At 48.8% G+C, this 26,098-nt stretch overlaps 3 protein-coding genes across 16 annotated transcripts; 2 read left to right on the forward strand and 1 right to left on the reverse strand.

The window, feature by feature from the left end:
* Positions 1-66: 66 nt before the first annotated feature.
* On the reverse strand, positions 67-8,819 carry TST (thiosulfate sulfurtransferase; the record flags this gene model as incomplete). The annotated part of the gene is made up of 2 exons (XM_080392931.1): positions 67-549; positions 8,048-8,819. The coding sequence occupies 2 exons, from the start codon at positions 8,817-8,819 to the stop codon at positions 251-253; spliced, it is 1,071 nt and encodes a 356-aa protein (XP_080249057.1). The 3' UTR covers positions 67-250.
* LOC308066076 (3-mercaptopyruvate sulfurtransferase-like) lies at positions 7,768-11,667 on the forward strand. 2 transcript variants are annotated; one of them, XM_080392953.1, is made up of 3 exons: positions 7,768-7,906; positions 9,441-10,093; positions 10,678-11,667. In XM_080392953.1, exons 2-3 carry the CDS (start codon positions 9,499-9,501, stop codon positions 10,974-10,976), a joined length of 894 nt encoding a protein of 297 aa, XP_080249079.1. In that variant the 5' UTR covers positions 7,768-7,906; positions 9,441-9,498; the 3' UTR covers positions 10,977-11,667. The 2 variants fall into 2 exon arrangements, with proteins under 2 accessions (XP_080249079.1, XP_080249078.1); XM_080392952.1 differs by lacking the exon at positions 7,768-7,906 and adding an exon at positions 8,734-8,870.
* A 133-nt stretch (positions 11,668-11,800) lies between these two features.
* KCTD17 (potassium channel tetramerization domain containing 17) lies at positions 11,801-25,833 on the forward strand. Of its 13 annotated transcripts, XM_080392940.1 has the most exons (8): positions 11,801-18,752; positions 19,356-19,464; positions 21,250-21,341; positions 22,281-22,376; positions 22,749-22,874; positions 23,595-23,673; positions 24,133-24,205; positions 25,101-25,261. In XM_080392940.1, the coding sequence occupies exons 1-8, from the start codon at positions 18,546-18,548 to the stop codon at positions 25,120-25,122; spliced, it is 804 nt and encodes a 267-aa protein (XP_080249066.1). In that variant the 5' UTR covers positions 11,801-18,545; the 3' UTR covers positions 25,123-25,261. The 13 variants fall into 13 exon arrangements, with proteins under 13 accessions (XP_080249066.1, XP_080249068.1, XP_080249058.1 ...); XM_080392942.1 differs by lacking the exon at positions 24,133-24,205 and having other exon boundaries at positions 23,523-23,739; positions 25,191-25,833; XM_080392932.1 differs by lacking the exon at positions 24,133-24,205 and having other exon boundaries at positions 23,527-23,739; positions 25,191-25,833.
* The last annotated feature ends 265 nt before the right edge of the window (positions 25,834-26,098 follow it).

Here is a 26,098-nt window from a genome sequence, read left to right on the forward strand (position 1 = left end):
GTTTTTCCCACCCAGCACAAGCAGGTTACAGGCAACAGAGAAGAATTAGAAATATTCACAGATAAATCATCTTAGAAGTAGATTTTATTCATTGTGAGAAACTGAAAGATCAATAGGGATCTGCTGATCGTTCTTAGAAAAACTGGCAAAATATAAATCAGCATGCTCTTGCTTTATTTTCACCTGCTCCCTTTCCCTGTATCCTGGACTGGAGACAGCTGCTAGATCTCATTGCCCAAGAGAAACTCTCCTAGGCCTTGTTGCGCTTCAACTCAGAGACCTTGTAGCGAGGTGGGGCACGGTGGAACCACTCTGACCAGGAACCATCATAAACAGCCACATCACGCTTGCCACACAGGTAGGCTGCCAAGGCAATGTGACATGCTGTGACACCTTTGCGGCACGTGGCTGTCAGCGGCTTTGAGAGATCCACTTTCTTCTCCTGGAATATTTGTTGTATCTCCTCAATACTCTTCTCATGGCCAGTTTCTGTTAGGAATGAGCGGAAGGGTATGTTCACGGCACCAGGGATGTGACCAGATTCCAGCCCTGCAAGAGTGAACAAGAGAAAGAAACTTGAGCAAGGAGACATTAACATAGGTGATGAAAGACACCTGCAAAAGAGACATTAAAGAGACATCACTGCAAATACTCCCACTGTCTCCAAGATACTAATTTGTTTCAGATGATAATGAAGATGCAAAGCAGTATGAGGCTAAAAAGAGGAGGACAAAGATTATTCAACTTTGCTGGTCAAAAATTCCTGAATATTTAGCAAACTCCTTCCCCTCCTGAAAGCAGTAAGAGATAGAAATCTGAAGAAGCCCTAGACATGACAAGAATCAACTACCACAGAAAAGATTGTAACAAAGACATTAAGGGGATCTGTGTAAAGAGGAATGCAGCAGTGCATTTCTGACCTCCCCCAAGTATGCCAGCAGCGTGCAATGACACAGCTTTCAGAAGCAGAAGTGTGACTTGTATGTGGAATTTGTGAAAAGTTATGTTCACAGTTTATTCTTCTGTCACCTTGAAATCATATTTCAGGAAAGTAAAGCAACTTTAAAGTCAGCCACATTACTGTTGAGGTAGCTATCCTGAGACAATGGGGTCAGAGAAGTAAGAATTTAGATTTTGTATCACTTTTTATCTGCTCCATGGATGAAATCAGCATGGGTTCTGTTTTTTTACTGGTATAAACAACCACTTCAGGGAAGTTGAAAGTTGCATCTCAAGTACAAGGTCTTTAGAGAGAAACAGATATAAAAAGATGATGGATAACATTTTCATTGCGCTCTTGAAATTCAAACTCTGTCACTATAGGCTTAGCAAAGTCCATTACACTCAGTGGAAGCTTTTCCACTGACTTCAAGAGGCTTTTGATTGAGCCTTATTGGAGCAGGAAACATTACATATTATGTTAGAAATGCATTTCAGGGAATGGTTCCTTGCTAGGTCTGGACTTCTAATGGGACAGCCCTGGGAAAGTCACATGAATAGTAATGTTTCACTGACAGCTGTCCACCTGCCTAAGTTATCAGAGTAACTGATCTCAGGAAATGGGATAGATTGGGGTGGGGAACCTTTGTTACAGTCAAATGATTAAATTATATCTAGTCAGAGACTGACATCACACATTATAATGACACTGCAGTTTCATCACTCATGCAGAGTGATGTCATGACATATGTCATAAGGGGAAAACAGGGTTTTGGTGAGGTACTGAGGAGGGGATTTTTTCTCTGCTGGGCAAATACTGAGAGCCTAAAGACAACCAAAATTGCTGAGCCAGCTTCACAAGATCTCTCCCTGTTCCAGAGGGACCCTCTTTGTCAGCACCCCCTGAGTGCTTGAGTAATCTGGCACTGTTGTCTACCAATCACCTCACGAATCCTTCAGAAGTGTTTAGCATTACAGGGAGAAGTCAGGAGAATAACTGCTGACTTCTGGAGGGACCAATATTAAAAAAAACCAACAAAACAAACAACAAAAACCAACCAAACAAAAAAAGACAATCTTTTGGACTGTTGCTTTCACCACATTTTTTCCAGTTCCAGAAAACAACAGTTCATCGCTTCAGTACAGAGAACTGCAAACCCCATGCTCATTAATATAGAGTCTGTATGACAGAGAGGAAATAAAAACAATACAAAAAATGAGTGTGAGAAAACCTTGCTTGTAGTTCTCAGGCTGCAGAGCTTCTTACTGGAGAGTTGCATGCCTGGGTTAGGCTGCTGCTTTTCCACAGAGTGAATGGTCCTGACCCTGTCCTTTGGCAAGGGATTTCTGCAAGGCTCTGCTGCAGTACTGGTGATCACCAGGCAAGTCTGTGAGCTGCAGAACAACGCTGTCACACCATCCTAGGGCACCGGGAAGTACTGAGAACAAGAAGTCCTGGGAGCTGAACTAGAAGGGCCAGGTCTTGCTCAAAAAAGCTTGCTGGGCCACCGATTCAATTCTTATTGATCACTTTTCTAGACTGTTCACACATCTTAAAATAGGTAGGTTTGTACCCCAGTCTTATGGAGACTGGCATGACATACACTCACCACCCTTAAACAACTCTTCAGTTAGGAGCTGAGCAGGTCTGAAGAGAACAGTCTCATTTTAGAGCATTTTTTACTTTGATCTGTCTGGAGACTTTCTTGATCCAGAGATTCAAGAGTCTGTTGGAGTCAGAGACCAGTGCTTGCACTCTGTGAGTAAAAGATGGGGAATCCTTTAAAAACTGCATTTACTGATGCATGTGGGTGTTCAGCTGAAAGAAAGAGCTGACATTGCACAACCACAATCCCTTGGACTGCCTAAGAAGCGCTCTTGAGTGACTGAGGATGTTTTATCATGTCTCTGTCTGCTAGGACAAGAGCAGAGAAACACAGGACTGGAAGGCGAGGCTGGACACAGCTGGGATCTGAAATGGGGAGAGGATACATCTGCTCCTGCCTCGTATGACACTGAGCATACTCCACGCCAGATTCATGCAGTCACCCTTAGAAAGTCCAGGAAGGAACCCTAGGATTACAAAGCCTAGCTGCCAGCTACTACAGAGATTTCTTTATAGGGTCTCTCTCATAAAAGCATCCATCTCAGAACCAGTTTGGATTCCTGCCACAAAACTTCCTGCTGAGACACCTCCTTGCTCATGGAGGAATTTCATTTCCAATGTTAAGCTTGTCACAGTCAGTCCATACAGCATTTATCCCTGAGCTAACATTGCCCTGCGGCTGAAATAGTTTTTCTCCTTTTCTGCTATTGCTCCGACATACTGAGGGTGAGCATTCAGCATTCCTAACAGCCTCATGGCCTTAGCCTAAACCTAGTAAGAGCTCTTTAGATACACTTTTCACTGTCTTGGCCATCTAGGAACAGTTCTAAGTGACCACCAGGCTTCTAGATAAGGAAGTGGCATTTCCTAGCATCTCGACTGGTACACAGGAGGTTAATAATTGCTGTTTTCAAGGCTAAACTGCATCTGAGGTTCTTGCACCCAACTAATTCACTCAAGTCTTACACTCTTCTATTGCTTCCAAATGTGTGTCTTCAGCTTGTAAGAGAAACTACAAGCAATTAAATGTTTTGGGCTACTAAGCATCCAACCCCGCTCTCTCTAGCCTTATACCTCCTGTCACTCTATCATTGCAGGCGGTACCTCAAATAATACTCCCTACATGATCATTTAAACCTTCCCAAGACTGTGCCAGCAACACATTTCAGTAAAAACTACCTATTTTCAGTGGCTCAATAATTCAGAAAAATATTAAATAAAACATAGAAGCATAACGATGGGACTGTGCTGGCAGCTTCCAGCCCCACAGATCTGCTTTCAGCACAAGCTACTGTTATTTTCCTTATCTCCCTTTCAGTCATTTTTTTAGGAATCTAACAGTACTTGTGCTATTTGCCCCCTTCTCGTGATGAACTAATGATTGCCCCTCTAATATTATGTCCAAAGTATTAATGAAGTCCAAATGGAACAAGTCTACCTCATAGGTGCTTCCAGTGATGGAAGAACAGATCAGACATAACTTTCAGGCATGCAGGTTCCCATTTCCCTTATCTGGCAAATCAATTCTGTTGGCAAGGAAATAGAGCCTTTAGCTGCAGTGCAAATTTGCCAAGGTATTTTATGTAATTTTGCCTTCATTTCAGATAATTTTTCTTGAAGAGTTTTTTGAAAGCCTTCCCAGTCTATCCATGTTATAATGGATCAACAGTTGTTGTATTGTGCTGTACCTCCCATGCTAAACACAAACTTTGCTAGTGTTTCTGTCCCATGGAACCATGCTCTGATTAAATTTATTAAATTCTTGCCTCATGGAGTTGCAATGTCACATGACTGATTTTCAACACGTATTTGGGGTGAAGATCGCCTGCTTCACACATCTCTTTTGGTTATACTCCCTCTCTAGTTCATTTTCCACTTCTTTCCCCTTCTTCTTGCTACCCCTCCCCCTACTCTGCAGACTTAGCCTCAGGGGGGAGGAAAAAACACACACAGCAGCACAGACTCAGTATAATTCTGAGGCTGTACACAAATAATCTTTCATTTGGAACCCCTGCTAACTGCATAGCAACCCTATTTACTCTTTCGCTCCTTGTTCTCTTTTTATTCACTTTGCTCCAGCAGTTTTTGTTATTTGTTTTAATTCCTTTTGCCAGGTCTCACTCAGCTTGGCATCTGGCAATTCTCCCTCACAATTTGTAACCTGTGGTATGTTAACTTCTTCACTGCTTAATCCTCTTTTCCACATCTGTTAAGATTCTCTGCTTAAATATGTATATATTTTGTCGGCTATTTACCTAGCCCCTTCTCTCTAACCTTTCCCTTTGCGATGAAACCTCCAGATGGAATTTCTTAAAGTCAAAAAGATAAAAGATGTGCCTTGCCCACATTTAACTCCCCCGGTCTTGGAGTTGGCTGGCTGCAGATAGCTTTTCCTTTCCAAATGCCTCCTCTGTTGCCTCCTTTTTTATCTCTCTCTTCCATTCAAATTGTATGCCTTGGAAGGGACCATTAGTGATCTCACCTAATGTACCACGAACTCATTGGAAGGAACACTTTCAAGATTGGTCCTGGCCAGCTCCCTGCGAGTCCTCGCAGTCAGATCAATAGGTCTTTGCCACCAATGTCAAAATACTGCATGTGTGTTAGCCAGAAGAGTCAATTCTAAGAATCAGACGGGCTACAGCCCTAATTCTGGCAGCTGATGTTTGTCAGCTTTGTCACAGGAACGGACAGCTTTGGACTGTAGGTTCCTGTGGGCTGAAATGATAGTCTCTCACTATGTTGTACCTTGAATATGACTTCCTGGTCAAAATAGAGCCAGCCTACTCCCAGCTGCAGACTCCACTTGGACAAGAGAGAGAAGCAGCAGCTTCTTTTCATTCTCACTTTCATTGCCACTGAACATTCAAGCCAAACAAAAGCTTTATGTTTGGGGCAGGGAGGACTGAAAGCTGGGAAAACAGGCAAAACCTGAAGAGTTGTTAATGCACAAGGGAGACAAGGACTACCCAAGGGCTGAGAAGAAGAAAAATAACTGGAAGTTCAAGAAATTACTTTGGATTTGCTTTATTTTTTAGATGATGGGTTTGTTGTCTGGCAACTTTCCCCTCTTTTCTCAGGTGTCTGCAAAATAGTTCAGCAATTGCAACTTTTCTGTATGCGTCTGTTCAGCTGTAATTCTTGTTCCTCAGTTTTCAGTGCCCAGTACTCATCAGCACTGATAACCATCATGCAATTATTTTTATCATCTGCCCCTGGATTGCCTGGGATTGTCTCAGTTCAGGCTGGTTGCATAGACCTGCACCCTACAGCACCTGAGTAAGCAGGCCCATTCAGAAACTAGCTGGGCCATTGCTGAATCACAGCTAGTCAGCAGGCCTGAGGTACTAGCTCCTCCAGAAACACAGCACTGGGCAGGGACACCTTTAAACACTCGGTGCATAGTTCAGAGCTGCACATCTGACAGGCTTATGCTGCACATCACACATGAACATCCAATCTTGTTCTTCCAAAGCAATACTTGCATTTAAGACCTACGAGACCTGGCTTATAGAAACACCATCCTTTTTTCTCCACCCTGGCAACCTGGGTAAACCTCTCCCAGCAACTAAAAATTAGCCACATATTATGGCTTATCTTAAACACTTCACAGGTCTAAATCCCAGCAAGGTAGCTGCTGCATTAAAATAAAACAGGGACAGCTAATTCTTACCACAAGGAACTGAAAAACTAAAGAGGCAAAAGAGGGAGCTGAAATTAGCTTCTTCTAGAGATGGAGTTCATGGAACTGGAGAGATTAATTGACTTAATTAGGAAGTCAAGAGCTGAGGCAATAATTAAACTGAAACCACCTGAGAATGCAGCAAGTTCCTTAACTTCAAGATCATTCTTCTTCTCTAAATTGCAGGCAACATTTCTCCTCCCTGATTGGATCACCTCTGTAATTAATCAGCATTGATTTCAAATTGCTCTTTTAGGTGTAAGTGTTGCCTTTTACCCACTGCTGGGTACAGCTACTGGCTAGCCTGGTTCAGAAGGCTGTCAAGCTCCTGCGGAACGAGCAGCTGCAGCTGGAGTGCTTACCCTGCTGGATCTGCTGTGGGAAGCAAAACTGGACCACCACAAATAAACTGTTCCATGCTGACTCATTTCAAAAGAAAAAATCTGGTTTTAAAACACTGTCAGGGGTTGTGGCATTTGTCACCTGGTAACAACTCCCACTTTGGGAAAGAGAACACAAAATCCACCAGCTCCCAGCAAGGAGTGTTTTATTCACATCCTGAGGTTAAAATTCAACTGTCAATGTCAAAGTGCAGTAGGGCTGCAGTAGGTGAAGAAACAGAACAAGCGACAAGCCTAACTGCCCCTCTCTCTCTGCAACAGTCGCCTCTGTCGCTCCCGTTACCTCTCTCGCCTTCTGCATTGTCTTGCACAGGTCAAGTGTGTTTGATGGGGGGTGCCCACTGCAGACACTTAGGCAAACCACGTGCTACAGCCAAAAGCTACTGAGGTTTGGACGTGGTAATTTCTTTCAGGAGTCACACACAATGACCGTACAGCAGCATATGAAAACAGCCAGAACAGAATGACAACTGACCTGCAAAGCAGCAGCGCAGTACTTGCCTCAGGACCACAGAGGCTGGCTGCACACCTGCTCCTGCAGTGTGGAGCTCAACTCAGACCCAAAAACTGTTGCTGAGCTTTTGTTTGCTTTGTTTTTGAAACTCTGCAATTCTTTCTAAATCACTTCTGTGATTCCCTTTCAGAGGTTATTCTGGGATACACCAAGGCTTAAATTACACAGTAAGGGCCACCTCTACCAACCACCTTAAACTTCATTCCAGGCACATTGCGATACTAGCTGTCCCTACTGCACAGGACTTCTTCCACCCCTGCTGATTGCACGTCCAGTATTTGACTGAGGTAACAAAATTAATTTTTGTTCCTATTACTTGGGCCATCCAAAAGAGAGAAGCTGATAGCCAACACATTCAGGAAGGATTTGGGGCTTTTCTTACGAAGGACAAAGATCAGGTTAAGCAAGTTCTCTATTTGCTGGAAACCAGAGTGAGAAGGAAAATGTCTCTCGGGTTACTGTGCTGCCTAAAACCTGGGCTTTTGCTCGTGCATTCATTATGGTGAGGGTTGCCTGTATGAATACTGATAGTTTGTGCGTGTCTGCTAGTGTTAGATAGGACTGTGAGCAAACCGCTGGGAGTTCTTACCTCCTGCGTTTGCATTCTGTCTGATTAACTTCTGCAGAGTGTGGGATGGGGGATCCTGGAACCAACTGACTGCAGACCTTTTCTGCTATTTCCTCCTGCAGCTTTACAACCAACTACAAAAAAATCATTCTGTGAGGGCACCGGGATCCAAATGCTCAACTGTGGATCCTTTAAGGTAAACTGCCCAGTTAGGCAGAGGCACGCCTGGGCGTAAGGAAAATGTTTGCTGGTGGGGAGGAGTTGTTTCGCCCAGAGCCGTATCAACACTCATCCCGCTCTGGTGCAGGGGGGCAGGTGCCATTCCCACCTCCATTACCTTGGTCCAGCTCTGTGCCCCGGAACCGGCCCTCGGGGCGGGAATCCACCACCTGGAACCGCAGGGATACCACATTCTGGATCATCTCCTCGAAGGTCTTCAGCAGAGCCATGTTCAGCTTGGCCTTAAAGACAGCTGGGGCGGGCTGGCTGACCTCCGCCGTGACGGGGTGGCCCTCCTTCACCCAGTTCTTGAAGCCACCGTTCAGCACAGAGACCTCCTTGTGCCCGAAGGCCCGGAACATCCACCAGGCGCGGGGCGCGTAGAAGGTGCCCAGCTCGTCCCCGTCGTACACCACCACGTGGGTGTCGTTGCTGACCCCCAGGCGCCCCACATAGTCGGCGAAGTGGGACTCGCTGGGCAGCATGAAGTCGTAGGGGGAGGCCTGGTCCCGGCACTCCTCGATGTCGAAGAAGGACGCTCCGGGGATGTGCCTCTCCTTGAACTCCTGCCGGGCATTCCGCTCCTGTGGCGGGTACCAGGAGGCGTCCAGTACCCGCAGGCCCGGTCCCACCCGCCCGGCCCGCACGGCCTCCGAGAGCCACTTGGCGGTGACCAGCGGCCTGCTCAGCACCTGCCGCGCCATCCCGGAGCGCCGAGGCCGGGAGGGGGCGCCGCCGCCGCTGGGGACACGGACACACACACACAAAATGGCGGCGGCGGGCGGCCGCTGGCCGGGGGGCGGCCCGAGGGGGCGGCGCGGGGCCGGGTCGCACCGCCCGGGACCGGCCCCCTGGGAGGACCCCGGTTCCCGCCCCCCGGCGGCGGCCATGGCTGGCGGGGCCCGAGGGCGGGTGCTGCTCGGCTGAGGCCCGGCACGGAGGTACGGGGCGTCGCGGCAGGACGGCCCCGCTCCTCCCCCCGCTGCTGCGCGGAGGGAGCCGCGGTCCCGCCGGGGCCGGGGGCGTCCGGGGCGGGAGGGGTCGCAGCGGGAGGCGGCGGGGGCTCAGGCTGCGTGAGGGGCGCCAGGGCCCCGGTGAGGCCTCGGCTGGAGACGTGCTCTGGGGCGGTGAGAGCGGTGGGGCAGAGCCCCCCTCGTCGCGGGGCCGTGCCTGGCCGCGGGCGCTCGGTCCCCGCAGCGCAGGGTCCCCGGGGCAGCCCCGCTGCCCGCCCGCTGCTGTCAGCGTGGCCGGTGGTCGCTGGAGGTGCGGAGAGCGGGTGGCCTTCGGGAGTCCGGGCGCAGGGCAGGGCCGTGCCCTGGCTGTCCCGCCGGGGGCAGGGTTTGGGCTGAGCTCTCTGAGACCGTTTCCAGGGCTGGAGCATTTCAGCCCCCTCAGTGTAGGCTTAGCCAGCACCTCAGTGCAGACGCAGGTCTTTGGTCCTAAAATGCATCTTCATCCATTTGCTTTTTGTAAGGCTGGTCTCGTATTTTGTGACTTTCTTCCTTTTGCAGTCAGGTGGATTCAGGCAGATCCCAGGAATCGGGTAATTTCATCCAGGACTCGGGAACAATGTCACAACAACTCCTCTACCGTGCTCTTGTGTCTGCCAAATGGCTTTCGGAAGCCATCAAGTCCCAGCAAGCTGGTCTCACCTTGAGAATCGTGGATGCATCATGGTATTTGCCAAAGATGAAGCGTGACCCAAAGCGGGAATTTGAGGAGCGCCATATCCCTGGAGCAGTTTTCTTTGACATCGATCAGTGCAGTGATCGTACTTCACCTTACGATCACATGCTGCCCAAGGCTGATGACTTTGCTGAGTATGTGGGGAAGCTGGGTGTGGGGAATGATTCCCATGTTGTGGTGTATGATGGCAGCGACCAAGGTCTCTTCTCAGCACCCCGGGTGTGGTGGATGTTCCGGGCCTTCGGACATGAAGCCGTCTCCCTTCTGGATGGTGGCCTGAAGAACTGGCAGCGAGAAGGGAATGCGGTGAGCTCTGGGAAAAGCCAGGTATCTCCCTCAGAGTTCCACGCCTCCCTGGACAAGTCCCTGGTGAAAACATACGAAGATGTCTTAGATAACTTGGATTCCCACCGCTTCCAGCTAGTGGATGCGCGCGCTGCAGGACGGTTCCGGGGAGTAGAGCCAGAGCCCCGAGATGGTAATGTGCTTCATTTAAGGTGCCGATCAGTTTGACTTCAGTAGAGGTGATGAAGGGAAATATGGTTGTCCTTTATGGGATGGGACCAGAGGCAGTGTATCCACCTGTCCTCCCCTCCTTTTGACTAGCAAGTGCTGCTCTTTGAAAATTCAGGAGTGGGGCAGCTGTGTATTTTTTGCTCTTGTGAGGAGCTGGGTTGAGAAGCATAGCTTTCATACACCTCAAAGATAGTCATTGGTCTCTTCGTGTACTGGTGCTACCCTCCTCCTCAGAAGGGCCTGTGGAGGTGCTTCAGTCAGTGCCTCATCAGAGAGGGTTGCTCACATATGGGCAGCATGGAGGGAACTGGGAGGAAGAACAGAACTTGACGGCATGGTGTCCATGTGGTAACCTGAAGGTTAGAGCCATCATTCCTGAGTAATCAATAACCTAGTAAAGCAAAGTTTAACAAAAATAAATATATTTGTTTTTTAAAAATACACTAAACAATAAATATTCTTCCCAGTGAAACAGAGAACGGGTTTTGAAATAGATTTGTCCTAGACAGCAGAGGTTAATTCCTATCTGTATTGCTTTTCCTCCAGGAATCGAGCCTGGTCATGTCCCTGGGTCGATGAATATCCCCTTCTCCGATTTTCTCACAGAGGCTGGCTTAGAGAAGACCCCTGAACAGATCCGCAGTCTGTTCCAGGAGAAGAAGGTGGACCTCTTAAAGCCGGTGGTAGCCACATGTGGCTCTGGGGTCACTGCCTGCCACGTGGCTCTGGGGGCTTACCTCTGTGGCAAACCAGATGTTGCTGTGTATGATGGGGCCTGGGTGGAATGGTACATGCGGGCACAGCCTGAAAATATTATTTCTGAGGGAAAGGGGAAGACAGTGTAATGAGCTGCTTCGTCTCCCATTGTGCAGATAATTTGCCTTGAAACAGGATTTGGAAAAGATGGGTTTAGCATTCCTGGTTAAGTGTCTTGAGGTCAAGGGGTTGGGTAACAAGTGTGGGCACGTGGTGCTTTGACACTTTTTCCTTACCCTACTGCTCCTGCTTAGGAGCATAAAGATGACCTGGGCAGCCAGCTCTAGGTGACCTTGCTTGGGCAAGTGGCGTGAACCAGATATCCTCCCAAGGTTGCTTCCAACCTCAGCCATTCTATGATTCTGTGGCCTTTTTATGAAATCAGATGGGAGAAAGTGCTGGTGGCAGCATGGGGAAATAGTTGAACCAAGCCAAGCTCATGACTTGAGACATTTCACCATGTTCACTCATAGGATGGTCGTACTTGTACAACTGTGCCTCATGATCCTGCTCTCTGCCTCTGTCCTACAAGCCATCCGTGCACTTTATGGACATTTTGAGTGTAAAACTTTGGGGAAGGACATAGCTGTTAAGGGAGCAAATATGGTTTCCAGGTTGGCACGTGGGTTAGAGACTTGGTTTGGATTTCTTCTTGCACTTGGACTCTTACCTGAAGTGTGTACTTAGCCAGTTTTGTACCCCCGTAGTCCAAAATTCCTCTTGAGAAAAAGAGAAGATTCTGGGATTAAAAAAGGGTAAATAAACATGTGTTTCAAGGTCTTTCTGCTGAATTGAACTTATATGAGTGTTGTGTGGGTAGTTCCTTTTCAGGAACTCTGTTTTTATGGGATCCCTTTGTCTTGATTCAGATGAGATGTTTCCTTTTCTCCATGAGTAGAACTATGTCTCTTACCCTCAACAAGCTATTTGGCCCAGGAAAGAAACAACAAGCTATTTGGCCCAGGAAAGAAATGGCATGCCTCTCTCTTGGGACTTTTCACCATCTTCCTCCTTTCAGTCCTTGTCCCTTTGCTTTTTGACCTAAAGCTCCATGTTGATCAGTCACAGCTCTGTCCGTCAAAGACTGGATGTCAGCTCACATGGTGAAAATTGGACTGTATGGGTGTTTCCATTCTTTCCATGAGACTTAACGTGTAACCTTAAAAAACTTAGGGGAACCAAGGCCTACAGAGGAATAGCCCACAATGGTACACACTTTTCCCCAAGACTGTTGTCTTATATCTGGAGGCTGAAATACCCCCTGGGTATCCATGGAAATATTCAAGAATTTGTTCTCTAAGTTTTTCTCCTCTGGAGAAAAAAAAAAAAAAAAAAGAAGCAAGCCTGGACCTGTTCTGGCTCACGGTAACTTAGAAAGTTAATGAGGCAGTTTCTGCTCTTAGGCTTGCAGGTACCTGTGGACATCTGAGGGTCATCTTTTCTAGGGGATGCTATGGATGCTTATGGTTGCAGATTTGCAGGGTCCCCTCCTAGCCACGGAATACAAGGGCTGGATCCTTTCCCGTTGGAGAGTGTTTATTCTTTGCATTTCCTTTGGCCTCTGTTGGCTGCAGCCCTGGCTCATTCCTGGGCTTGGTTTGCATGCACCCAAGCTCCATTTCTGTGCACCTCCTGTGGAGCTAGTTTCACTGTCCACATGATTTTTTTTCTCTGTCCTCCCCACTCACGCATACAGCATGACCCTTCTTGTCACCCATGTCCAATGACTGAAAGCACTCAATTTCTCTACTTAGATCCAGTCTAACACCCTAGCTTTTGAGGGACTTGGGGCTGGTGATACAGCAGGTGCTGAGTGTACAGAGTGTGCAGGGGTCTGAAATGATTGGTACTTTAGTATGCAGTGCAAGACACAGATCTGGATAAAAAAAAAATAAGGCTTTATATTTGCCAGTTTCTATTTAGTTCTTTGGGCTTAGACTTCCCAAAAGGGCTTCCTTTGCAGGTTACAGCATGCCCTGAAAATTGTTAAAACTTTCAGTTCTAGATCTAACTGGCAGTTCAATTCATTTTCTTTTTCCTCCTAGTGACGTTTTTTTTTTCTACTCCTGTGCTTTATGAATTTCCCCACCCAGGTAATCACTGTGCTTTTAGAGGCTGGTAGCAACACCTTGCTTTATCCTAAGCGACGTAGCTTTCTAGCAACTACTTCCTGCAGGGGAAAGGGGAGAACTAGACAGCATGTCATGTAGGACATTTGATTGCAATTTTAAGTGAGAGCACTTTAAAACAAACTTTCTAAGCTGAAGTGTGGTGGTGACCTGAAAACAAAAGGATAAGCACTGGCTCGGGTGACTGGCTAGGAACAGCAAGTGCTGCTAAACTCGCTGTGGAGGGGCTTCCCAATCTGAGCGACATGGTTGCTGCTTTTTAAGACACTTAAGGAAGATACTTGCATGAACAGTGTTGTGTAGTACGGGATCTTATAGCAGGATCTGGCTTGTGACATCTTTTCAGTTCAAGATTTCTAGCTTCTCCCAACATCAGCCAAGCTAAGAGGCTTTCACCTGATGGGTCATTAAGGTTTAGTGCTCTGGGTGTGTCTGGGAGGTGAGGCTGATTTTGTGAGCGTGTGGTGAGGCCCCTGTGTACAAACAGGAGTGCTGTGCCCGCTCTATTTCTCCAGGAAAATGTAGTTATTAGAGAAAATGGACGTTTTCTTTCAGACTTTGTAAATAATTTTCAATGAATGCAGGGGGCTGGCTTTTGCTCTTGTTCTTCCACAACATTAGGCAATGCAGCTTAAAGTCCTGTGTTTCTTTTTTCCCACTGACCCCAGCAGTCCCTGGGGTCAGTGGGAATCTGCTTCCTCTTGAGACTAAGCTGCTTTTCTCTGACTTGCATGTCGCAGGGAGGTTCTGGTGCAGCCCAGCCATCCACCTGGAGATCGCAAACTACATGAAACTCTCCCCTTGCTCTACATTTTGACTATGTGGCTCGATGGCATCTAGCAGGGCCCTTTCCTCCCTCCGGTATGTGTGCCAAGGTTGGCAGTACTCAACTGCCCTGCTCCTGGTCAGGTTTTAAACCACAAAATCTCAGTGGTTCTTCATTTTCCCAGCTTTTGGCAAATATTTTACCAGATGCTTAGCTTTGCCTTGATTTCTCTGCAGAGGAGAAACTGAGAACTTCCTCCCCATGACAAGATACTTTGTCTTTCTGGGGTATGCCCTGTTACATCACATATCAAAAATCTGTTCAAGAGTGTCTTCTGATATTCCTCCTCCTTTTAGTTGAGATCTGTTATTACACTGCAGGCAAAGCACTGGGAACATTGTGGAGACTGAGACAATGTTTTCAAAGCCTGGAGACTGCAAAGACCTATTTTGAGTCATAACAGATGCTGGACATATGGAACAGCTGAGGGGACCTGCACAAGGTCTATAAATGTTCTGCAGATCTTTATGTCCCTGACTCAGTGGGTGGGTTTTCTATGGGAACTGGAAACTGGGAAGGGGAGAAGTGGATATGAATGCAAATGTTCATGACTCCTGTGAAAAATTTGCCATAGGGAAAGGGGAATAACATATCTTTGGTGGGATAGGGCTCACGGTGGCCAAAAATTAGTCTAAAAACCAGCCCTGATGTAGGAAGAGGGTCACATTGACCTGTGGCTAACTTGAGACTGGAGCTTTTACAGCTCTCTATAAAAATTTGAGAATCTCAGGCCAGCATGTAAACTCTTTACTGGTATACTTCACCATCTACAATACTTGTGTCCTGAAACAGTTTTGGACTCCGTGAAAATGGTCTGGTCAGTGTTTCTCCAAAAGTAATGCCACAGTCCCTTGTTCCTCACATGTCTTCTTTGTCCCCTGCCTTCCTCTTCCTTCCCTACTGCTGCCTAACAGTCAGGTTGCACTATCTCACACTTCCCAGCAAACTTTTTGTTCCCCTGCAAACTTTCCCAAATACTAAAGCAGCCTTTCTTCTGCCAGCACCGCTGTCCCTTTGCATTGATGACCACTGCATGAGCAATGGTAATTGCTGTTACCTGCAGGGGCTTTTCTTGTGCCTCTCATCTTGCCTGGTTCCAGCTTACAACTGAATGCTACGTGACTGTTCTCTCTCCTCGCAGCGTTCTTCCAGCAGAGATCCTGAGTGATGCACGTACACACACAGACTTCACACACTATTGTGAATGCAAGTACATTGCCTATGGACCACATGAAGCACAAAGAGCTGGAGAGAGATTAGCTCACTTGCATGCCATGGGGCCTTTCTCTTACTACTCCAGTATGGCTGGCTCAGCTGGCAGTCAAGCTGGGGCCTCTGTTGGCTACAAGAGAACTGTCGTCTTCTCACCCCCAAGTCCAGCGCAAGGAGTTTCTTTGCCCAGTTCACTGTTGGATTAATGGCAAAACATCAGAGCATTACTTGTCCTCCCCTCCCCACTTCCTATAGGGAAGGGAGAGGAGACGGTTTCTTCTGTGGTGCCTCTTGCCACAGTGTGTTCATTAACTAAATGATTGCATAGGTTTAATCCCAGACATGTTCTCAGCCTGCCAGAGTGGTCGCACTGTCTGTGCCAACACATGGTGATTGCTGCTTCCACTGCCACTCCACAATGCAACAATTCCCTAAGAGCAGCTCTGCGATGTCAGTGGTGCATTGTATGTCATGTACCCAGCTGACTTGTCAGGCTGCAACATATGTACAGAGCACTGCAGCGTGTGTAGCTTTCTGCAGGTTTGCACTGCAAGCCTGCTGGCTGCTGAACTAAGAAACTCTCAGTTTACTTCCTGCTCTGTTTTCCTCAACTCTTGTTCAGTCCCTCACCTATCTACCCAGTGCCTATCCCGTTTTTCCTGCCTGTGCAATTGTCCCTGGGATTTAACTGGGTACTCAGCAGAGCTGTATGGCTTTGCACCATCACACTGCCTTGTGTAAAGCCCTTGCTTCCTCTTGTCTCTGTTTCTGTGCATGTGGTTTATATGTAGTTATCATCAAAGCAGGAGGAACAGCCATTGGATTATTTAAGTTTTTTTATCCTCTGTTCTATTGCTTGGTTTTAAGGGAGCTTATCAAGGGCATGCCAGTTGCATCTTAGAACTATGCCTGGTGATGGTGTGCAAATCAGGCCTGTACTTAGCCCACACCACTGAGTCGTCAGAGCATTTAAGTTGGTAACTCACCCTGGGCTGACTTCTTCCTAAAAAGGATTTTCATGTACTATGGGGAATGCCCTGGCTTGGGGAATTTCCAATAAATTTTGTGTGCTGTATGAAGCAGAAAAGAAGTCTCTGGGAGTGGTGTACTTTGACCTCTTCCCTTGCTCATAATCCACCTCTTTAGATTTACCAACTGACATTTCACACCACGGCCCTGAGGTGAGCAAGACTTTAAGTGCTGGCCATAGACAGAGGCTGGTGCTGATGGAAGGTGTGCTCTGAATACAGACCGTCCCTGACCTGTAAGCATCATTGGCATGGGAGAGGTTGGGGAAGAAGGCATCGAGAACAAGAAACAGACCCAAAAAGGAGTAAGAGGTTGAGGGGCTGTGAGAAAAGGAAGACAGAGTGTGCACTTGATAGAAGAAAGAAGAAAACTAAGGCAGGGCAAATTTCTTGGAGAGGGAGATAAGGGACTATAGGCAGCCACCCAACTACTGTATTCGTATCAGAGAGCCACAGTCCTCACCCTAATGCTCTGCTGGAGCTGCAGCCAGCACAGACAGGGTCCTGCATCCCTTGCATACCGGAGTGCAGAGTACAGCTCTCAGATTTGCCGTGGTTTGATTCAGAGCCAGAAGTAGGAGGGCAACAGTCCCACAGCCCAGAGTTGTGTTGCACTGTGATGCTTCAGCTTGGGTCAGTTGGGCTGAGCATCTTCCATGCACACCACTGTTTGGTGGAGACTGGCCCAAGGGCTGGGCATTTGGGCCAAAGTCTGCTTCATATAGGCAGGCAAAAATAATTTTTCATCCTCCCTGTTACTGGTCACTCTAGTGCTGGCTAGCTCCTGATATAACTTCAAGGAGATCCAGAGTTCCTTGAATTTACACCCTGCAGCAGCTGAATTGGTCCTGTGCTTATAAATTAGCTGGGGGTCAGCAATCTTGAAACCTTTCCATTACCCTGTCATCCCCTCCTTCCCTTTGCAGTCCTCCACAGATGGAGCAAAGTACACACTTAGACAGTCTTTTTGAAGGAAGTCCTGGGTGATCTGGGGGAAGGGTGACACTGTCTTCACATCCTGTAATGATAAAAGGGAGTGATTTTAAGTAGAAGAAGAGGGAAGGATGAGAAGAAAAGGAATATGAGTAAAACATAATGTTTCTCTTTATTCACCCTCTTCTGCCAATAAACCCCTACCTCAAAAACCACAAGGATCTAGGTGCAAGCACAGTGAAGTGTCTGCAAGGTACCATGGTGGCTCTGCAGTGCTGCATTGCCCTGGCAAGGAAGAGCCAGAAAGTTGCTTAGGTGAAGGAAGGCTTTGGGCCACATTCAGGTGAAACATCAGCCTTTCCTTTCCATTCCTAATACGCTCGAGCTGTTGGCAAGCACGGCAGTGCTTAAGATGGGAGTGGGAAAAGCAGAGCTGCTGGAGGGAGAGCTCGTTCAGGTTGTGTCTGTGCCAAGGAGTGCATTTGAACAGAATCCCATGGGGCATGGATTGCTGAGCTCCAGGCTAGGCCTGGCAGGAGCAAGTGACAGAAGCAGGGTTAGATTTGGTGCAGCAGGATTGGCACATTGGCCTCGGCGGGTGGTATGTGCCTGGGGCAGAGGTAAAACTCCACACAGAGCTAAGTTAAAATCTGAGCTCTCAGTTGCCCAGGCACAAACAGGGATGGCAGGAGCACAGGGGGTCTCTGTCTGGCGTGCTTTGTGCTGGTAGGGCAGCACAGGGGGGAGTCTGCTGACTCAGCGATTCTTCCAAGCTATTCCTGCCCGCTGCCAGCACTTCATGCAGATCCAGGTTACAGTTCCCAGAAGTGTCCCTACATATGTTAGCAGGAATACAACTGTCCACACGTTTTGCAGCGAGAACAGCATGGCAACTGATGCAGCACTGAGCTGTGACCCTGGAGTAATGGATTTCCTGAAGGGAAAGCTGTGGAGTACAGCGCTGACAGGCTTAATCTGCTGACTGCCAGGGAGCAGGTTGTTCTTCCTGACTCCGAGGGAGCTTGCAGGCGAGCTCAGGACTGGAAGCAGGCAAACTACCAGCCGCAGGGCTGGGGTCATGTAGTACAGCGCAGTCCCCCCTCCATTACAGCATCCTCATTGCAGGGACTGCGGGCTGGGGAAACTACAGTTCCCAGCACCCTTTTGTGCATGTCCCTGCAAACTACAATTCCCAGAACCTTTTAACGAGCCAGAGAGGCTGTCTATGCAAAGAAATGCGGACGATTTTTGCATAACAGCCCGCACCACCTCCGAAGTGCTGGCTGGCCCTTGGTTAGTGGAAACGGGAACAGGGGAAAAGCCAGAGAGCATCAGCACTGTGGAGCTGTGGTTTTGCCCACCCCTAATAGCCACAGCGATATCCTCCAGCCCAGAGCATCTTTCGTCCTCTCCGGACTTGCTCGGCGGTCACAAGGAGGACTCCGCTGCTGCGGAGGGAGAGGCAGATAAAACTACAGATCCCAGCATTCTCTGGCAGGCAGCACCTGCGGCAGTCCCTGGAGGGTGAAGATGAGGATGGAGGTCGGAGAGGAGAAGCAGGGTGCTGTAGGGCTAGACTGTACCTGGGACATTCCACCACCTACTGGCACCCAGGCCAAGTGGGTGAGGCTCAATGTGGGGGGCACCGTCTTCCTCACCACCAGGCAGACCCTGTGTCGGGAGCAGAAATCTTTCCTGTGTCGCTTGTGCCAGGGCGAGGAGCTGCAGTCGGACCGGGTAAGGCAGCTGGGTTGCCTCCCGCACTGTGCCCCACCGAGCATGGGGAGGGCTGGAGGGATGCAGGGGTAGAGCCAGACCCTGACAGCTGCAGGAGTAACTGAAAAATGTCTGCTCCTTCTCCCTATCCCAGGAAGGATCTTCCCTTGCCAGATCTCGCCTTGCTGTGCCGTAGCCTGGCACCCATCTTCCCAAGCTGGGAAAAAGAGAGACCATCTCGCCTCCACCCCTGCTCTCTTGCCTCTCCATCACCCCACATCCCTTGGTTCTACCTCCCAGCTGTATCTGCCTGACTCAGCCTTGTCCCTGTAAGGGGGCTCTCTGCTCTCTCACACCAGGCCTGTGTGCACAGTTGCAGAAGGAGACAGGCCTATTTTTTTTTGCTTTCTCAGCTGGATTGGTCCATGCATGCTGAGCATACTAATGCACGAGTTAAAATCCAAGCTGGGCTGCCTTGGCTAGGGACTCTCAGAGGCCCATGGTTTCCAAGGAGTCTTAGAAATAGTGGACATTTTTGCTTAGGTTTGTATTTTCTTATAGTCTGGAGCATTTGAGGGTTGGTTCCATGGGGTTTTTCTCCTTGTGGTCTATCTCTGTTGCTAGGATGAGACTGGTGCATACCTAATAGACCGGGACCCCACTTACTTTGGACCCATCCTGAATTTCCTCCGTCATGGGAAACTGGTCCTGGATAAAGATATGGCTGAAGAGGGTGAGTTTTGGAGCTCAGAAACTTCCCACTTGACATGGCTGCTGTAGCCCAGACGCCGTAGGACCTGTTGTCTACCTTGTTGTCTGGTTCTCCTGGAGGTTGATGTGAGGGCATTTGAGAGGGCTTTCTTTGCAGCTCTTGGAAAGCATACTGGTGTTTCCTTTACTAAAGAGGTTCAGAGTAGGTGAGGAAGGCATCCTACAGGTGTTGTGGCTTCACAACAGTTCATTTAGGAGAGATGTCACCAAGATGGAAGTAGGGATGAACTCTCAGCCTCAATAAACTGTTTTTTACTTGTTCCTGATCCACTTCTAACCAGGCTCTGTGACTGAGTTTTCTGTTAATGATTGAGTGCTTCTAATTAGGAATGAAAACCCAGAAGACCAAACAAAATCAAGCTCATCTCTTTTACTGACTGTAAAAAAGACCATCATTAATCACTGACATGCAGTGTGTGCTGCTAGTGATCTGATGGCTTGTGGACTGCAGCAATTCCAGTGGAGCAAGCCAGATGAACCAATCCCTCATTTGAGGTTGACAGGGGGTCCAATAGCATAACTCAGTAACGTCACAGTGTTACCAGCCAGCAGTCCCAAATACCTCATTATTTTTTGGATGCTAGAGTCTAACAAGGAGCCAATTCCAAAGGCAGGCCGTTCTGTCCAGCCCTTGCCAAGCTCAGTTTCTGCCTGTTCATTAGTCGTCTTGCCTCTCTATTATGTATTTTTACCTAACACAAGGAAAGTTTTCTTCAGAATGGTCTTATGAGTTAGAATTAAAAAAAATACATCTAAGCAGTGGTACAGAATTATAATGAAAACAGTTCTGAGGTGTTTCCTACTTGACATTTCTTGTAATCCTGAGGTCAGATGGAGTTCATCTGCAGGTTTTAACATCAAACCTGAAGCATGAACAGGAGTCCCATTCATAGCTTAAAATTGCCTTTTGTTTCTGCTGGAGACACTCAGGCTGGCATAGAACCGGTACATTAGATGATTCATGGCTGACTGTGGGACCCAAAACAGGTCTGAGTGTGTCAGGCAGTGAAGGATCAAACTCCACACCTGCACTGTCTGTGTACCGTCCTGGGGACATGTGAGTGTTGGCTTCTAACTGCCTTTCCTTCCTTTCCCTCACCTGCCCTCTGGGAAACCACCTGCCTTTCCCTGAAGGCCTGTTAGCAAACAGGTGAGTCCTAGGAGAGGCAATGGATGCAGACACCACAGAGAAAAAAAAATAAAACACTTCTCTGTTTACCTGCTTTGAGGTGAAGCATGAGGGAGAGAGCCAGAGATCATGTGAACTCATATGGGGCTGCAAGGTGGGTGCAATTCCAACTGGCCCAGGAGGAAAGTTGGGATTTTCTAGGGTCTTTCGGTGATAAGGTCAGAAGAAATTGCGGTTCTCTGCCTTAAGAAGAGGACCTGAACAAAACAAGGTGATAACTAGTGGTCATTGAGAGAGGCTGGAGCCTGCATTTATTCTCCTTGGCCAGTTATCTGGGAAAGGTATTAGCAGTGCTCGACACAAGCCTTCATTGGCAGTGCCTGTTTCTGTGGCGACATAAGGCGATTGAGGTGAGCGTTAGAAACACAGTGCAGAGTGCCAGGGTTCAGTTCTCTGCATTAAGAGTTTCAAAGAACAGAAACCTGTTAAAAAGTGAGGCTGCAGCATCATTTCTCCCTATGGACCTTGGGAAGCTCAGAATTGATCTTTTGCAAGTTAAAAAACAAAGATGAGCTGTTAACTTTCTGTCTTCGTTGTCCTCCTGTCTTTCTTTCTTAGGGGTCCTAGAAGAAGCTGAGTTCTATAACATTGGTCCTTTAATCCGAATAATCAAGGATCGACTGGAGGAGAAGGACTACACAGTAACTCAGGTATGGAGAGAAATGACTAGGAAAGATAGAGAGGGGTGGGTGAAGGAGGGAATGTGGAAAGGGAGAGGTGAATCTAGAGGGAGAGCAGACTTGGGAGAAGCAGCAAGGAATGGAAAGAAGCAACTAATTAGAGTTTATGTGCTGATGTCTACATAGCAACATCTTGCAAAGGACAGGCTACCACCATTTTAGTTACAATAAACAAGTTACAGACTGGTTTTGCATCCCCAGAAGTAATGCTGGATGTAGCCCCTGAAACCAAATCAGCTCCTCCAGCTTTTGGGGGAAGGCAGCTGGTTGCTGTGGGATATGGCAGTGTTTGTGAGGAGAGTGAAGGTCATGGGGAGGAGGGCTCTGCTGTGGGGAGTCCTGGGAGTGTAATCACAGTGAAGAGCATGGGGCTATCTATAGAGAAACCTGGAGGGAACAGGTGAAGAAAAGTCTGTGGAAGAGTTAAATGCGAGGCACAAGGAATCCATCCTGTGAAACAACCACACCTTGTCTTGCCCAATAACCTTTTAAAATCTGTCTTTGGGGAGTGTTGACTGATATCTCAGTTTTCATCATGTCTGCCTCAGGTTGTAAACCTCCAGCAACACAGTCACTTTGCGCTGGCAAAGTCCCATCAACATTTGTGGTATTTGCATAAATGACTTTGTAACAGCAAAAGCAAACTCCCCATCAAAAGAGCCCAGCATCATCTGGGGACAAGGTAGGAAGCACTCAGCTCAGTCCCTCCTCTTCAGGAGAGGTACCGTTGTTCTTGCTACCCACGACAGCATATAAGAAAGTTGGGTTGTGGTTTCCACTCCCCTTTAACCTAGGACATGGGGAAGCGGACAGGTCTGTCAAGGCAGGGTACTGCTGCTTCATTCTGCAGGAGGGCAACAGCTTTTAGCATCTGACCATTGTCAACATGCTCTGCAATTTTGCTGTCAGGTGCCTCCTAAGCATGTCTACCGTGTGCTGCAGTGCCAGGAAGAGGAGCTCACTCAGATGGTTTCCACTATGTCAGATGGATGGTGCTTTGAGCAGGTATGGAGAAGGTAGAAGAAGGTGGGAAGGAGCTAACTTTTGAGGAAAAAATCATGGATACCATACAGTCTGCAGGCAAGGCACCTTCCCTGTCTGAGAATATTGGGTCAGTCATTGATGGTGCTATCACACTGGCTCTCTCTTACCCCTTCTCTAGAGGTTTAGACATCGCTATGTGGGGTTAAGCTGTTTTGCATCCTGGCTGACTCCTCTCCTGGTTCTCTGTGCTGCCTCCTCAGCTTAGTTATGGGGCCTTTCTTTTGGGGGAATGGATTAGACTTCATGCTGCGTGGTGGGCTTTCTACCCTGCTCCCCAGGTGGAATGGATGTTTGCAGTAACTTGCTTGTGATTCTTGCTCTCGTCTTTTCTAGCTTGTGAACATTGGCTCATCCTATAACTATGGGAATGAGGATCAAACAGAGTTCCTGTGCGTGGTCTCCAAAGAGCTGTACAACTCCCCCAGTGGCCTGAGCTCTGAGCCCAGCCACAAAGCCAAGGTGAGTCCAGCTTTGCTATGGCCCTCCTCCCATTGCCTATGAGATCCTTTGCTCTTGTTCACTCCCTCTTTCTTTCCTCTCTCCATTGTGACTGTGGGTCACCTCAGTGGTGAAATGCAGGGACTTGTCCTGGTATTCAGCACCATGACGTTATACCCCTCGCCCAAAAGGAGGAGTGCGTGTGTTGAGAGTGGTGGTGTCTGGCTGTGAGTGGCAAATGGCTTTAGCAAGTGACCCCTGGCACTTCCCTTGCCACTCTAACATCCCCCTCATGCCTCCTCATGACCATGCTCTGTGTGGTGCTCTGCCTCTAAGGTGTGATTTCCCTGAAGGTTTTGCAGCATTCTCTTTCCTTTTGCTGAGTCCCAGCCTAAGGGGCAGGAGATAACCTGCTCCGCTTTTGAAGGAAGGACAGAAATGGGTGGCAGTGCATGACATCCTGTAGGATACAGGAGGGAGCACTAGCAACTGATGGCAGTTGTTGGGCAGTGGGATCACAGCACTTTTAAGTTGGTTGGTTAGCCCTGACATGATGCTCCAGAGGAAGACAAGTCTCTTTGCTCCCTGACACAGAACTGCTTTGGCCATGGGGATACGTCCCTTTTTATTGCAGAGTCGTGACCTTTGCTTTATTCCCTTGTGTGTCAGAAAGAACTGCCATGGCTCATCTTGCAAGTATCTCCACTCTTTCTTCCCTTTGTCCTGCATGCTGGGCCACAGAGCACAGAGGAGGACCTGGAGGAGGAAGAGCAGGATGTGGAGGAGGAGGCAGAGGCAGAAGCAGAAGCAGAGGAGAAAGGTGCAGCAACTCCTTGAGGAAAATGATAAAAATAACCCCCCAAGTATAGACCCGTCCACCTTTCTGGTGAGAGCTCACAGCTAGCAGCAGGGTAGGACTAGGGCAGGTGTGGGGTGTGGGGACAGTCCTCTCCAGGAGCAGGAGTCTCTCTGGAGATAAAGCTGACAAGGGGAGAGCTGTTACTGTGGCTGCTGCTTTGCATTTTAAACTCTTTGGTTTATTTCTGGTTATATTTTTTATTTGAAGACTGTCCATCTATTTGGGATTGCACTAAACTCACCCTTCCTCTGGACCCTCTCTCCCGCTCCCTTCCATGTCCATCCCAGCCCTGTCACCTACCTCCCACCCTGCCCCACTCTCCAGCATCCTTCCTTCTGCCTTCTTCGCCCCCCAGGGCTCAGAGTGGTCCCTGCCCAGGGACTCTGTCTCTCTCTGCTCCTCACTTTTCCTCCTCTGCAGGTATGTTACCTGTCTGCACTCTCAGCTCCCGCCAGCCTGAGCTCTGCATGAGTGACTCACTTCCCTCTTGTGGGTACGGCCCTGGTTTGTAGTGCTTGGGGAGGGGAAGGAGGGAGGGGAGGTTGACTCATCCCTAAGGTGGCTTTTCCGATTCTCATCCTGTGTGTGCCTTTACTTGCCAAGCAGCCCCTACGGCTCTGGACCAGAGGCTCTGGCAGCAGAAAGGAGAGCACAGCTGTGAGAAATGAAGAGGGGTGGAAATGAATGCAAAGGAGGCAGGGGTGGCACGGGGAGGGGGGGGAAGTCTGCCACGTGTCTGCCTGACACACATGCCAGATCGCTTCTCCAGACTGCCATCTGCAGCTCCTTTGCCTGCCAGCCCGAGAGCAGTTTGCAGAAGGCAGCCTGTTATTTTCCCCTCCCTGCTCTCGCTTCCCTGGGCTTTTCCCCCACCACCTCTGCCAGGGTGAGAGTGCAGTGGGAGAGGGTGGCGAAGGCAGAGCGGAAGCGGCCAGTCCCGGATCCAGATGTTCTCACAGCTGTATGTGAAATGAGCCTCCGTGCTCTGCCTCCTGCTCAGGAAGGCGTGCATGGGGCTGGGTACGGAAAGCTTTACGAGGAGGATTCCTCTCTGATACTGGAAAACTGTGGGACTTGTTAAACTGGAGGTGCTCAGTGCCACTCTCCATCCTGGTGGACAGCTGGCTGACATTTCTCACTCCCTCGCTTTGAAAGCCTCCTTGTCCATGGCTGTGGGACCTGAGTGTTATTCTCTTAAAAGGCAGTGCATGTTAATCACGTGGACTTTTCCTTTCTTTTTCTCTGTTCTCCCGCCCTCAATCCTCATCTCTTTCTTCTGTTATCATTTCCTCTGTCATTTCCCTTTTCCTGTTTCTCACTCTCCCTTCCGTACTCATTTTTTTTTCTTGCCGTTGATTTTTTTTCTCTCTTTCTCCCTTCTTCTCTAGCTGTTACAAGCCAGAGGTCTGAGGATGTGATCCCAACACTCCACTCCAGCCTTTTTATTTCTTGTTCATATCTTTGCTTTTGTACCGCAGTGTATGATGGCCCCTTCCTCCCAGCGACACCCCCCAGCCCCCTTCACTCTTCACATGCAGCAATTCTTTTCACAAACTCGCCTCAGAGGCCTGAGCCTCCTGCCCTAGAGGAGTAGGACAGATGCTTCACGGAGCCCCTGGGCTGCCGTAGGGCCGGAGCCCACGGCCCCCTCTCGTGCCTGGCAGGCTGGGTTTCCTTAATGTCATAGTGTCCCCTGCTGGGGACATCAGTGATCAGCCGCTGCAGGCTGCGGTCCCTTCCTGGATGCGACTGGCGCCCCGGAGGTGGTGGCACCTGCAGAAGGACCGGTGCTTGCCCTGTCACTGTTCCGGGCAACTGGTCTGGGCTTGCGGCCAGAGGGAAAACGCAGAGCCACTGCCCTTTTCTGGGCCACCTGCATTGCTCGTGGGGTGCCCCTGTGCTGGGTCTCACGCTCCTTGGTGCCTCCCTCCCTGTCCCCCCTGTGTCGGCAGGGTGAGGAGGAGGCAGCCGTGCTGCCCAGGTACCGGGGGCATGCTGGCACCTGATGTCGTTCCAGCTAGCACGGGGATCTCCCTGTCTCAGGGAGTGGGGCATTTGCTTCACTGCTGTGTCTGAGGACACCACGTTGTAACTCCTGAATAAAATTCACCGTCTATTCCTCCTTGCTGCCTCTCATTTCAAGTGGCATAAATTTGGTGCTGGAAGAAGGGGGTGGGAGCTGGAAGAGTTCAGATTCATCACCTGGAGCCACCAGAAGCTGCTTGTCCTGCACCTGTTTTCTAGGGGCTGGAGGTACTTCCCACTGCATCTTGCTGCATCCCCTCTGTAGGCAGGTGGACTACAGAGCAGGTTTGCTCACTGTATCTACACCCCTAAATCATAACAGCAGGCAAGGACCACCTATCTGGCTAGCATATTGACCCCA

This window comes from Falco punctatus (genome assembly GCF_963210335.1).
Source record: "Falco punctatus genome assembly, chromosome: 6".
Lineage (NCBI taxonomy): Eukaryota > Metazoa > Chordata > Aves > Falconiformes > Falconidae > Falco > Falco punctatus.